We start from the raw sequence: 15,291 nt of genomic DNA on the forward strand, positions 1-15,291 counted from the left end.
GGCTTGGCTCTGCCATGCTGAAAGCCACTTAACTGTAATGCAGTTTCAGCTGCACAAGTGGTAAGATAGTTTTTGACCCTCTTACCCACCCTGTGGCCCTCCAGTATTGAGTTAAATTAGATCTATATTTCCTTAGATATGAAATACCCGTAGTAGTTTTAAAAGAGAAATTATGTTAGTATTTGAGGCTGTGTCTTTTGTAAGCATGTGTGAAGTACCACCTTTTGACTGCTTTTGATAGATGAGCCCCTAATTAAACTTACGTGTTAATTTTCTGGTATTGAATGAGTTGGTGAAAAGCAGTTTTCTTTAGTTTTCTTTAGTTTTCTTCTGTAATATTAGTTAGCTAAAGAGTACAGTTCTGACTGCTTGCTTGGACTTGTGCTCCTGGAAAAACTGTCAGGGAACTGAAATAACCCTTTGTTTTTGATAGATGATAGAGTGGATGACTTTCAGCCCCAGGAGAAGTAGTAGTTTTCAGCTGTGAATGAAACAGCTGATATACATCTATTTGCCTTTACATTTTCATCTCTTTTGACTGTGAGACTCTTTGGAGCTGTGAAACTGGGAGTCACAAAGTGTAAAGCTGTTGGTGTACCTTCTGGACTCTGTGTGGGAGTAGGGAAGGAAGGCTTCAAGGCCATGTGAACGTGGAGGGTTGGGGTGAGGAACACAAACTGCAGGTGGGCAGTGCACTAGCCCACCTGGCTACCTCAAAGGTTTATCCTGCTCTATAGGGAACCCTTCAAAGGCCCAACAGCTGAATTTCAGCTTTGAGCATTCTGTCTTAGGTAAAGGCTCTGAGGGGCCTTGAACAAAAGCCTTGGTTCGCTCTTTGGGCAACTGCATCTTTAGGGCAACTGCATCTTCCTTAATATTTGCACTGGGAATCTGCAGGCTCATGGATAACATGGATTGCTCTGGCCTTCAGCTGAGCAGTGTTCTATGTTTTTGATGCAGACTTGGTTTATTTTTTTCCCTAATTTGTCTCTGCTAGATGCTCCTTTGGGATTCTCCTTTTGCAGTCACATTGCATCCCCGGTGGGGAAGAGCACCAATCATCAGCTGCCTTTAGTTTAGAAAACTACTGTAATGTAAAAACTGCTGTATGTAATTGATTTGGATTAAGGTTTGTGAAAGCTTACTGAGACTGTGGTGTGGGGACCAAAAATGTCTCTCTCTTGTTTTTCTAGGAACTTTATATTGCTGTGGGAATATCTGGAGCAATCCAACACTTGGCTGGAATGAAAGACAGCAAGGTATGTGAAGGTGGAGTCTAGGAAAGATTTTTGAGGAAGGAAATGACTTGACTCCCTTGCTTTTGCATCAATGCTTTAGATGGTTTTTGTATTTTCTGCTGTTTAAAACACTTCTTGACAAAAAGAAAGATACTGTAGCAAAACATCTCACACAGTAGAAAAACCTTTGCACTACAACCCAGAGTGATCAGTGGAAGCAGCTAATGGATTTTGCTTAAGAAAACACAACCCAAAGCACATATGCCTGAATTCTATACAATAGTTCCATTTGCCTTTATTCCAGACTATGACATATTAATTCATGCATAACAATGCACAATTTGAATTATGAACTTACTATTCCATAAAGTAAAAGATGTCTCCAACATTCCTGCATTTAGCCATTCAAATGGAAACCTGCTATAAAATGGCAGTAAAACTTTAAAAGGTTTAACTCATTAGCTGCCAAAGCATATAATCCAAAATTGGAATTGCCAGTTTGGCCCACAGGGCAGTGTTTAAACAAGAGGAGCAGAGTTACCTGCTGATTGATACTATCAAATGCCAGATATCAAAAACTGAAGGTCATGCCTCCCACAGTAGTTTTTTAAAAAGGATATATTTTTTTCTACTTTTGGGGAATGAACTTAACCAAGCTACAAACTTTGAATAGTTTATAAAAGCTGAGGAAAAGGGTTGCAAAAGTTAGCAGGTGGTTTCTTGTGTTTAACCAGCCCCAGACCAGTGAGTTTGTGACTGGTAATTGTCCTCACAAACCAGCCTGTGTGGTGGGATGATCTCTGCTTTCTTACCTTTTTCTTTTCTTATGTATTATGTAAGTATTTTGGGGGAGGAAATGATAAGCTTTCTAAAAGCAGGGACTCCAGTGGTGTTAGCATTAGTGGAGAAAAACCCACCAAAATTCAAACTGTTAGGGGTGTGTGATGGGCAGGGGTGAAGATCTCTCCTGAGAAGTGGGAATTGTGGCAGTGTATTCCCAGGGGCTTTGGTGGAACAGCACTGCCACAGTGTCTGGTGCTTGCAGTGCAGCAGAGGCAGAGTCCAGGCACAGCACTGCAGCCACAGCCACCACTGTGCTGGCACACCGTGGCACAAGTGGCTTTGTTTGGAGTTGAGGCTCCAGCTGTGGCCTTGGCTGAGAGAGGAGATGGGCAGGTGGGATGAGCAGCAGCCACTGACTGACAACTGGATATTGGAAGCTGCATAAAGACTTGATGTGACTCACTCTGTGTTTATCTGCTGCTTTATCTCAGTTAAGGCTGCCAGCAGCACTGGGAACCTCTGACATGAAGTGCCAGAATTTCCTTTGTTACAAGAACACTGAGTGGTGATACTATCCTATACTCTAACAGCAAAATCCCAGCTTTTATGGCTTCTCCAAAGGCATTTTTGATATTTTGAGGTAATCTGCTGTAAGAAATAAGGACAGATGAAATTTGTTGATATGAGGTGCTTATTTAACCCCTCCATTTCTCCCATACCTCAGGTTTTTTAATGTAAGCTAATGTGTGTCTTGTAGAACTAAGATTTAGTTACTCATATTTGGAATGTGCTCTGCCTTCCTTTTAGCTAAAGCATTTAGATGGGGTAGTTATGGAAAAGATCCAGTTTTCCCAAACAAAGAATTTTGCAGCCATGGGAGCTCTCTAGCACTTCCCCTGTCCTCCCTCAGCACTCTGAATTATCTGGCATGGTGAACTTGTACACTTCAGGATATGTTTTCCAAAGCAATCAGATGCTTTCTACCAAGTGAAATGTATAATTTATTTGTTCTTTTACACCAAGGTAGAAAATGCAGCTTTTGAGGAGACCTGGAGAATTGTTGCTTTCTTTCCTTATTTCTGATTCCCTCATGAGAGTTCCCCTGTCTTTTTTTGCTCAGAGATTTAACTCACAGAGTTCTGTTGTGAGCAAGGTGATACTTTGCTGCTTACCTGAGTTAGCAATGAGGTAGGGAACCAAATCTTACTGAAGTTAATTTAGCTAAAGGAGGAAAAGGAAGGACTAGGCTGTTAAACCAAAGCTTTGGACAGTTTTACAATCAAATTTTAAATTACTTTTGTGCTAAGGACAGAGCTGGCAGCCCCTGTGGTGTCACGGACTGCTGGCCTTGGCTGGGCCTCAGTATCAAGCCAGTGGATGGTTCTGCAAGGAATGGCAGGGCCTCAGGAGGGTGGGAGAAAGTCTCTAGTGGGCCAGTACCCTCCGGGATCACAGCCTGGATTTGATTCCTGCACTGCAGCTCATCGGAGGGGGGCTGCATTTGCAAACAGGGGTAACTGAAGTAAAACCAATACAGCTCTGGGGAGAACATGTCGAGGGCAGCATTGCTGCAGCACATGCACATCCATGGCTATGAGCTGGCCAGAGGGCAGGGGCAGTGCCTGCTTGCATGCATGTATAGTATGGGGGCCTTTACAGGGCCTCTCAGGGGACAAATGGGTGTCAGGAAAACCACGATTTGTAAACTTTTCTCTTTGAGTTACTGCCACTAGGCCCCTGCTCACCGAGCCATTGGTTTGGTTGGACTGTGAGTGGAGGGAGTAAAACAGACACATGGAGTGTGGCTCCCTGGGTGTGGCAGGGAGTGCCTCAGCTGCCTGGTGGGCTACAGCTGCCCCCAGCCATTGTTCCCATGGGCAGTGTGGAGGTGGGCAGGCACTGCCCCCGTGCTGTGCTCTGGGCCCCTTCTGGGTGTAAGGCTCCTTCTGGGAGCTTCTGCCTTTGCTCTGGGGTTCCTTTCCCTTCCTCTGCGGAGTGCTCCCCATCCTGTTGCAGATTTTGGTGAGGACACCCCCCATGCTTCCCTTGCTGGAAGCTGTCACAGGCAGTTAAGGATGATTCAATGTATGGCAGAGCTTAAACCAAGACATTTTCTGGGTCACTGTTTTGAGATTTGTTGTGCTGTTTTCTGCTGTGTGACAAAGTAAATGCTGTGTCCCACTGTAAGTACAGAGGCCTTTGTTGTGCTTGTTGTAGCTGCTGCCTCCAGGTTACTTCTGCAGTGGTGCAGCTTAGAATAGGCAGATAATCCTTTGCAGTGGTTTTTTTTCTAGGCTTTTCAACAGGGAAGGATAGCAAAGATGTGTATGATGAGAAGGGAAGGGTGGGTTTTGGGTTGTTTTTTTTTTTTCAGGGGGATTGTGGTGTATGTGGAGGGAAGGAGTTGTTTGTTTTTATGATGGAAAACTATTATATGCCCAGATAAATTTTCTGCTTCTGGGGGCTTGAGGAGAATATAGCCCATTTCCTGGCTAAGACGTGCCCCTGTAATCCAGCCCCAGAGGATGATCAGTATCTAGATTCATATGCTGCTTTAACTTTGCTTGCAGACCATTGTTGCTATTAACAAGGATCCAGAAGCTCCAATTTTCCAAGTGGCAGACTATGGACTGGTAGCAGATTTATTTCAGGTGAGGCTAAACTTGATGTGCAGGATAACTCTGGGAGAGCTGACAGAAGCTTATGTAATATAATCTAATGAGTCTCAATGACGTCTGTGTGAGGGTGTTTGGGTTGTTGTTTAAAAATTTGCCAAAATTTGCTTTCTGACGTCATGATTTGCATGCTTAAAATCAAATCCCTGCACGTAGGTTGTGTCACAGCTAGCCTGCCTCAGTTCTGCTTTCCTGAGGTTGAACCATTTTGGAAGTAACTGCACATAGGTGCTTGAGTGAATTTTTAAGCTTCATAAACTTTGGAATTAGAGTGTTGGCAGGAGGTGTGATTATTTCTGCCTGGGCTTGCTGCCTCACTGACTGATGCTCAAGAGGAGCTTACAGTTCCCCCTGGAGCCCTGAGCCAGCCCTGTCCCAGTGCCTGTGTGTCACTGCCTGTGTGCGGCCACACGTGTGAGTGGCGGGAGCATCGTGGCTCTGTGGAGGCACGGGCAGGAACTGCCAGCACTTAATGCCACTCCTGAAATAATGCCCACTGGCTCCGTGGTGAGCACGGGCCTCTTTGTAAGCCAGAGACAAAGTCACTTTCTGAAGAAACACCATGTAGACAATTACCTTAATAAATTTTGTACGAATGCATTATTTCCACCTAATGGAAATGTAGCTCTCTTAAATAATTAAGAGGCTTTATTCAGCAGGAGAGAAGTGGGGAGTGCTGTGAGCTGGGGTGACCCACAGCCCCTGGAGTGCTGTGCTGGGTGCGAGGGTGGGCAGTGTAATTGCAGGGCTGGGAACTGCACAGGGCCAGTTTGTGGGGGACGGAGGGAAACATGCACTACCCTGGCACTGGTGTTTGCAGGCGGTGCCAGAGATGACGAAGCTCCTGAAGAAGAAGTGAGTGCTGGTGATGGGACCTGGCGCTGTGGAGTAAGGGCAAATAAAAGATTTTACTGGAAAGAGGTGGGGTCGGTCACTGTGGTGTTGGGATGGTTATTACTTGTTTTTGTTGGGGTTTTTTTTTGGCGGTCGGTTGCATGGCACATGAAGTGATGGGGTAGAAGAAAGCAAGACAGGGAAGGCAGGTAAGCGGAGGCAGCAAGAATGATACAGTGCAGGAGGCTGTATGTATTTGTCAGTGTTTATTCCAGTCTCCACACCTCTCCCAGCCATGCTCAGCCCCAGGCAGGTTAAGGCTGGGGGTCCAGCTGGGGAGCCAGGCTCGGGCCCAAGCTGTCCAGCAGCTCTGTCCTGCCCCCAGGCACTCTGGGGCTGTGCTGGCCCTGGACTGGTGGAAGTTCCATGGTGTTCTCGGCACAGTCTGTCTGTCCTTCCAGGCACTGTGAGTCCATACTGGCCTAAGGCTGCTGGAAGGTCCATTGTTCCCAGATGGCCACCGTAGGTCCCAGCTGTCCCAGAGCTGGTGGCAGGTCATGTGCCACAGACACTGGTGAGCAGAGGTGGCACTGGCCTTACCCTGGGCTGGTGGCCATTGCAGGAGATGCCACAGGTTGTCTTCAGCACTGCCACCTTGCCCGTGGCAGCCTCGTGGGCCAGCACGTGCTGAGCGTGGCTCCGTGGGCGTCCCCACTGGCCCTATGCCTCAGGAACCCTGCCCAGCCGTGGCTCTGGGGGTCCCAGCGCCCCGTACTTCTCTTCAATCACTGGGGCGCCCTGGGGGCAGTCGAGGAGTGGCTTGAGCTGGAAGACATCAAGACTCTCCTGGTTCCTGCGGTTGTAGACGCTGAGGCGGTGGCCCAGGTCGGGGCTGGCCCCCGCGGAGCCGGCTGGGCTGGGCAGCTTCAGGTTGACAGGATCCAGCCCCTTCTGCGCCAGGCACGCCTCTTCTGACAGGGACGAGAGCAGCTCCTGCACCACGGCGTGGGCCACGCGCTGCCCGCGCCCCTCGGCCGCCTCCTCGCAGGCCGTGCTGCAGTCTGGGGACGAGCCCAGGGTCTGGCTGCTCTCGCTGCAGCCCCGTGTGCCCGAGCTGACGGTGGAGCGCGAGGCGCTGCCGGACGTCAGGCTGGCCGAGGTGCCCGTGCTGCCCAGGCGCAGCGGCACCTCCACCGCGAACAGCTCCGAGGACACGTTGGGCCGGTGCACGTCGATGGCGGCTGTGGTCACCACGCAGATGGCTGCCTCGGGGACACCGCTGTCTGCAGGGACAGAGCACAGAGGCAGCTGAGAGCCCGCCCGGGGACGGGCTGCAGAGGGTACAGAGAGCTCATGTGTAACACTCCGTACCTATAGTGATGTATAAAAGCCATCTGCAATGCACACACACTGTAGTACATAGACCCCCTTATCTATCTATCTATATATATATACACACATACAGACATGCAGTACCACAGCCCTTTTCTCTATCCCCAGCTCTCTGTGTTTATAGGGGAGCAGCTGTAGAGGGATACACAGCTGTAACACTAACTCTATGCCTAAATGTGTGTTTATATAGTCACTCCCAAACACCAGAGGTTCAGTTACATAGCTATTGGGGTGTGTATGTGTGTATAAGGAACTGATCTATAATCCATCATGCCTGTATGGATACATGGACAGGCAGATAGGCCACAGTCCCTTCCTTAAATACCCGGAATTAGCTACTGCTACAACAGTATGAAAATTGTACTCATTTTTCTATATGTGTGTATGTGTACCCATAGGAATACACACACACATTTATACCTGCACATAAGAATACAACCTCCACTCTGAAGACAGTCTTCAAATTACAAACACATGCCTTTTATGTGTCTCCTGCTATATACTGGCAGGACCTATACAGCCATACCTAACGCCACATCCCTGTATATACATACACAAGCACACATACATTTATTACATACAATACACAGGTGTACAGATGCAGTCTCTCACTCTCTCCCCACCCCACTTTATATGTGTGTGCTCTTTATATACAGAGATGAGGAATTACGTCTGTGTGAGCCCAATATAGAATACATGGTACACAGCCCTTCTGTTAGACACACACAAGATTTAGTGTCCCCTTGAAAGACACTTCTCTACCATTAAATAAAATATATACAGCCCCTCTAGCTTTCTATAGAAATGTACACATATTTCTCTGAAGGTGTATGTGTATTTATTGGCTAGATATATAGGTAAGAGATGATACCTATACATGAATCTATCCCTTTGTGTTTACATAGCTATTTATAAACATGTTTTTAGACTTTAGACTACAGGGAGATCCATACATGATACAGTACAATACATATCCTATACAGACAATACATGCCTCCCCTTTAAATACATAGAATTATTATCTATAAATAGAACACACCTGTGCTGTCACACAGGGGTTTACTTACCTTTATATATAAATACATAGATTACATAGATTTCTCACTGTGTGTATGGCTGGGGACCATAGTTACAGGGATATACAGAATACATTTTACCTGTTCATGAGCACCCCCTCCCCCCCCCTTATAGTGTCTTTATGTATATGTATCTACATAAATATGTATATGTACACACACACATGTAACCATGTATCTTTTTACAGCTTCCCCAAGTACATTATGGATATATTACACGTACCTCTCACTATACATGTGCAGACACATGTATATATAACACACAGGTGAATCTACAGTCTCTTACCAACCTAATTTTATATGCACCTAACTTAATCTTTATATATAGATTTAAACATACAGGTATGGGAAAGAGCTGTGCCTACATTTACAAGTCCCATATGCACCTATACATCTATTTTTTACATATGTATCTGTGTATATACATGCATAACTATATAAAAATGTACGTACTATCTACAGGACATAGTTGTTGTTCTCCCCCTTTGAAAATGTAACTGTTACTCTTTAAATAGAATGTATACAATTACACACGTATGCTTACCTTTGTGTATAAATATTTATGTCCTCTGGTGTGTATATATAAATCTGGACTGTATAGACAGGGATATATAAAACCCACATGTATCAATTTAAGATATACACATAATACATGTATAACACTGTAGCTATATATGATACCCCAATCTTTATACATGTTTTAAATTATATACATACACCTTTATACAAACAGCGAAGTTTATTATGGGGATGTATACATACACACATAGATCTATGCGTAATACAATATGCACCTGCCCCAATTTAAATCCACATAATCTATACTTGCATAGATTTCTCCATACAGATATGGGGAGCATGTGTGTGTCCCTATATTATTTCACACATACATGCACACATGCTGTAGTGTACGAGCCCCCTATAATAATACATTATACCTATGAATATGCAGACATTTTACAGATGCACTGTGTAGTCCCCTCTTTAATGCCACACAATTGTCACTTGCACCACACAGCCACACCTTTCTGTAGAAATGCACAGACCATGTGTACATACACAGACAGTGTATTATCAGATATGCATTATAGCTATACTTGCACACCCAGAGACATACATGTTATATATAATGCATATATATAGCATAGCCAGTGAGATGTGTATATACACATCCAGCTTGTTAGAGATTATTACAGGTATTCAGAGGGCATAGAGAGAGAAATCTACAAACAGTGCTGTACACCTGTATATACATGCATATACATATTCTACAGAATACATTGCTACATAGAGGCAGCCTCTCTTCCCCTCTCACTTTTTTATACACATAATCTTTAGATTTCTCCATAAAGATATGGGCAAAATGTGCATACATAAGCTCATACAGTGTATTTTGCACACACATATATATACACATGTATACACTATAATACATAACCCACCCCTTAAATATAAATAATTATTACTAAATAAAAAAGATCCTGCCTCTCTATGGGTGTATATTTATGTAGAAGATGCATGTACATATTAATATATATTAAAAATACATTGTACTTTTAGTTGAGAACTCAGATATATCTTTATTGCTATCTGTATAATGGAGCTTAATATCAAGGGCTGTGTGTATATATACACACACATCTTGAAGTAAATAGGATATGCCTGTATATATCTGCTCATTATATACAACACACACAGTCATCTGTAGACATACAGGCAACGTATATATGGATGAAGAGTCCCCTATAAAATACAGCATACAGACATAAGGACTTGTGATACATGGAACACACAATAATAAATACACTCTGCTCCCCTTAAACAGAACCCCCCCACAATGTATACATACATACAGATATATATATGTATACACACATTTATAAATCTGTGTGTACATACACAGGGACTGCAGATGTAAGGATATACATATATAATAAATTATACATAATACCAATGATACATACTATACATATAAAATTATATAACCCCCCCTTTTAATGTATCTCAATGTATATTATGTGGATATACATCTATAAATAGTACCATATACTTGTGTATGTATCTCTCTGTCTCTACACACACTATAAAATACATAGGTATATACAGGGTATTCCCCCCAGTTTTGTATATGCATGTATCCATACAGACAAAGGGGAATATGTGTGTTTATCTGCCCTGTAATACAGAATATAATGTATATCTCTCTATAGCTTACACACACACACGTATATGAGTATCTTTGTAGACACATGTGGAATGTCTAAGGGATATACATATGAAACACATCGTTGCTATATGTGAACACACACACGTCCAGACCCCTGCATTAGGTATGTATGTATATTCACAGACATGGTCCCTCACACCTTTCCCTTTTTACATACTCTACACCTATGTATAGATCCATACATCTTTATACATATAGTACTGTAGAGCCTGGGGATGGATGTAGAGGGATAAACGCAAATAAAACCAATACTTTATACCCCTGTGTGCATGTGTGTACATTTTTAAAATAGCTCTCTATATAATTCATGTGTCTGTGGATACAAAGGCTTTCTCTCTCACACACACATATATACAGGTTTTATATACCCATATACACAGCTTTATATATAGACATCCATATTTATAAGGGAATGTCTCTATGCACATATCAACGTTTTCCCTTCACAATATATCTACTATGTATGCATATTATATATATAATACATATCATGTCCTTTCTGATATATAAACCATATATGTATTTAAACAGGCTCTCACATACCTACCCACATATATGTCTCCCTATATCTATATATGTATCTTTACATATATTTATATATATATAAAATACGAATGTAGTACACAGATCTTTACCTGTCTTTGTATCTGTCCACATCTATACACATAAAGAGACTCATTTATACATACACAGATAGAGGATAAGCCTATATATAAAATTCTATCTACCTATATAATTATAGAAGAACAAGTATATATTTTATATGTAAAATATACACGTAACATGCATAAAATAGATTAGAGAGATGTATATGCAATCATATACATTTCTAATATAGATATAATTATGTTTCAAAATAAAATCTACAGACACAATTTTTCCCCCTCTGTATGTATCCATGTGGGGAATTTGTATATAGGGATATAAATTATAATACCTAAACATGAAACATACACACAGAGATAGACCCATGTTATAGGTCATACATGTGATACATAAAAATACATGTATACAGCCATTCACACCTCCTTGATTTATATTACCTAAGAAATCTAAAGTATGAATACACAGTTTCTCTCACACATATTTATAAATATGTATCTATCCTCATATATATGGGATAGACATATATATACACATATATATGCCACACTTAAAATATCTTTATACAAATTACATAGTACACATACATAATCATATCTAAGTATACTGCTCTCCATGTGTGGATATGGCTATAGAGCCATAATACATTACATGATACGTGCACACATATTTTGTAATGCATATAAAATATAAATCTGCAGACACAAAACATGTACAAATGCCTTTACAGATCTTTAAATATGCAGGAACACACTGTAGCCATATTCATGTGCACATATCCTGTTCTATGAACCAATATACAGAAACCCTCCAGAGCAAGCATACCTATCTCCCCCTGTACAGAAATGATACACTGGACACAGACAATACAATATCCCTGTGCTCACAGTCACCCAATGGTTTAGGTGGGCCCTTCCAGCCCATCCAGTGCCAGCCCTGCCAGTGCAGGGACACCTCCCACCATGCCAGGTGCTCAGCCCCGTCCAGCCTGGCCTCGGGCACTGCCAGGGATCCAGGGGCAGCCTCTCGGGGCCGGCTGTGCCAGGGCCTCGGCCCCCTCAGTGCTGCCAGCCTGGCCCAAGGGCACAGGGGCTCAGTCCTGGGCAGCTCTGGGGCCTCCTCTGGCCCCGCTGCAGCAGCTCCACGTCCTCCTGATCCTGCTCCTGCTCCTGTCGGGGCTGGAGCTGGGGCAGCTCTGCAGGGGGGCTCACCTGAGCGGGGCAGGCGAGCTCCACGTCCTTGTCCTCAGGGCTGCTCTCGATCCCCTGGTGCCCAGCCTGGGCTTGTGCCCAGACACGGGGCCAGAACCTTCCCCTTGGCCCTGCTGAATGCCAGCAGGGTTCAGGACCCCCCTCTCCAGCTGCCTGGATCCCACTGGATGGCAGCTGGGTTTATGACCAGACACTCACACCCCCTTCTGTTTAGTAATTATGTAGCTTCAGCTACATATACATCTATATGCCTATGTGTGGATGTATACACAGGATTAAAGATATACAATACATTATGCAGAGATACATATTTTCATTTCTGTAATACATACACATGGTATTACTGTAATATATACATATATTCTGACCATCTCTCCTTTCACACTCCTTTATACATTTTATATATTTATTATATGCATTCTAATAAAATATCCCAGTATGTACAGAGACACAGCCTTCCACACATCTTTATATTTATATAAAGATACATCTATATGTATACACAAAATCAAAACACCTTTATATGTGTATAAATCTGCTCACGTAATACCCATATGGGATGTGCCTATGTTTGGAGAGACATATATGATACACTACATACATACACATACAAACATGTGTATGTTTACTTACATCTTTATGGATGTGTATCGGTTTGTGTTTATATATATGGGATATGTAGAATACACTACAGATTTATATACATACACATATATACATATTTTATCTATATACTAGACACATCCTTATACAGATTAATCTATCTCTATATACCTGTATTTCAGTATGTATGCATACTGTATATAGGGTAAAGTATGTAGTACATTTTATATATATACATAAATGCACATATATATTTATACACACACACACACACAAACCTTGTGTAGTTTCTATGTACATGTATATCCAGGCACACACATTTTTTTCCCTATAACCCTGTATAGATATGGGGATGTATATGTAGGGATGTACGTTTATAACACATATTTAAGGACACACATTTTTAGTATACATACAAAATGTTATATACATAAGGGGAGTGCACACTGTCACCTGTCAGAGCCTGCCTTGCTCAGCCTCCCCTGTGCTGGCAGGCAGAGCATGCCCAGCCCTGGCTGGGCTGTGCAGAGCCCCCATCACGGTGTGCAGAGCCCCCAGCACAGGCAGAGCCCCCTGGGCCAGCAGGACGCCTGCCAGGAACATCTAGCTGAAGGCTGCCCTCAGCTCAGGCCCAGCTGCTGAGGTTTCCCACCATTCTGTTTAACCTTTCTGAAAGATTCCCAGTGTGGTGCTGGGCTAAGCTGTCTCCCCACTTCTTTTCATTTCTTTTGTCCCTAGTGTTCATTCTCAGATCCATTTGAACTGCTCTGTGAGCTGGACAGCCCAGCTACAGGGAATTAATCCCTCCCAGATCCCCAAACTATCCCGAGTCCCATCAGCAACAGCAAGCTTGGGGCCCTTCACCTTTCAGAGAATGACTACTGGCACATACTTCCACAGACCACAGAAGACTGTGGTGGGTTTCATTCCAGGACAGATGTACACCACTGCTCAGTCTCACCTGCTTTACGGCACACAACGCAATGCAAAAACACTGCTCACGTTTGTATTTTCAAGCAACACTCACCACTGCTGGGCTCATTGTAGTATCGACTGATGTAATTATTCATATCATCCTCTGAAAGAACAGAAAGGCAGCCCTTAGAAGACCATTTATTTCATTAAATGGTTGAATCCCACCCCATGGAAGGCTTCCTTTCCCTGCGTGCCCAGAGCCACCTGCTCTGAAATTTTAGGCCACAAGGCATTACACTCCATCCCTGCTGTGGCTGCAGCCAACCAACACAGGGACTGGATCATCCTTTCTCACAATCCTCTGCAGCAGCAGCCTGGGAATGAGGCACTTTGGGCTCCAAAGGAAAGGTGCTCTGTGATCTTTCCAGAGGCTGATGTGCGGTGGCCATTTCCCCTTGCTCTGTAGTGACAAACACAACACGGGCATTTCCCAGGTCAGCAGGGCCCTCCCCTCCCACCCAGGGCACACAAATAACCCTGGTGTTTATCCTGACAGGCTGAACCAAGGGCATCTGCACAGACAGACCCGCTGCTGCACTGACATCCGGAGGTCACCTCCTCCACAGGAGAGAGGGAGGCACCATATATCATTTTAATGTGCAATTCCCTACCTTCTAAGATAATGTCTTGTCTTTTCCATTTTAAATGAATGAAGAGTTATTTTGGTGTACATAACACATGCACATGAATATACAGCATAATGCTAACATTACACTATTTGTTGGCTTAAAACTAAAAAGTTCTACTAATCAAGGGTGCAGTACTAAACTTGTAGTGCATGCACGAGAGCTACACCTGAACTTCAACAGCAAGTTAAAAATGACGATGTGACCACAGAAGAGAAAGCAGCAGCCCTATTGCATGTACAGATTTTAGATGCTGCAGATGACAGGGATTTACTGTTATCTTACAGAAAAGCAGAACATTATACCGCTGTGGAAAAAAGGAAACTTCTCTAGTTCTGAACAGATGGCAAACATTGCTGCTAAGAAACAGGATTGGCAGGCCCAGAGAATGTCAGGCTTCCGAGCAACCTGACCTGCCCAATTTGCAGTGTATCTGTGCTCTAAAAGCATTCTCTCCTTTTAAGTGCTCTTTTTGATACCATGTTTCAGAAACCCATGCTCATCCCTTTGAGCCAGATTTCCTTCGTCCCCTGGGTCTCTGTGGCTACAGTCCTGCCTCATCACAGCACATTGCGGTTTGCAGGTGAAAGAAACAGATGTTTTCCAGGGAACACTTTCCTCACACAACAACACCCAAACCACCAAGCACTCTGTACCTGAAATAGCTGCACTCGTAAGAAGGCAATCTAACCTGACACTGAAAGGCAATGTAGTTGTTTTTCTGGTTTCATTGGATCTTAAAAGCTTTTTCGGCCCTTGTTGATCTTTAAATGCCTGCAGTCAGAGGTGTGCTTTGTGCTAATGCCTGAGTTTAAAAAAGAGGCCTCAGAGTAGCTCAAGGCAATGCCGCTGATTTAGGAGTACATTGCAAGGCTTTTCAGCTATCTGCTACTAAAATACACATCATTTCAGTCATGCATGATTGATACTCTCAGTGCCACAAACCTGTCAGCCCTACAGACACAGGTTCTGGTTCAGAAAATGCCCGTGTAGCTGTATTACTGGCAGGGCACTTTCAGCATCCTGAAGTCCAATTCTATGCAGACAA

The 15,291-nt window shown here is 43.5% G+C and overlaps 2 protein-coding genes across 2 annotated transcripts in view; one reads left to right on the top strand and one right to left on the bottom strand.

Moving 5' to 3' along the window:
• ETFA (electron transfer flavoprotein subunit alpha) overlaps nt 1-5,614 on the top strand; it is a 29,403-nt gene extending 23,789 nt beyond the window's left edge. Inside the window, exons 10-12 of the mRNA XM_066328763.1 lie at nt 1,194-1,259; nt 4,592-4,672; nt 5,517-5,614. Coding sequence (XP_066184860.1) covers nt 1,194-1,259; nt 4,592-4,672; nt 5,517-5,555 — 186 coding nt within the window. The 3' untranslated portion in view covers nt 5,556-5,614. The remainder of the gene's footprint in view (nt 1-1,193; nt 1,260-4,591; nt 4,673-5,516) is intronic.
• Nucleotides 5,615-5,781: 167 nt separating this feature from the next.
• Nucleotides 5,782-15,291, bottom strand: part of TMEM266 (transmembrane protein 266) — a 58,986-nt gene continuing 49,476 nt past the window's right edge. Inside the window, exons 11-12 of the mRNA XM_066328755.1 lie at nt 13,670-13,720; nt 5,782-6,813 (exon numbers count right to left, since the gene is read on the bottom strand). Of these exons, the coding sequence (XP_066184852.1) occupies nt 6,251-6,813; nt 13,670-13,720 (614 nt within the window). The 3' untranslated portion in view covers nt 5,782-6,250. The remainder of the gene's footprint in view (nt 6,814-13,669; nt 13,721-15,291) is intronic.

This window comes from Sylvia atricapilla, chromosome 13, assembly GCF_009819655.1.
Source record: "Sylvia atricapilla isolate bSylAtr1 chromosome 13, bSylAtr1.pri, whole genome shotgun sequence".
In the NCBI taxonomy this organism is placed as follows: domain Eukaryota; kingdom Metazoa; phylum Chordata; class Aves; order Passeriformes; family Sylviidae; genus Sylvia; species Sylvia atricapilla.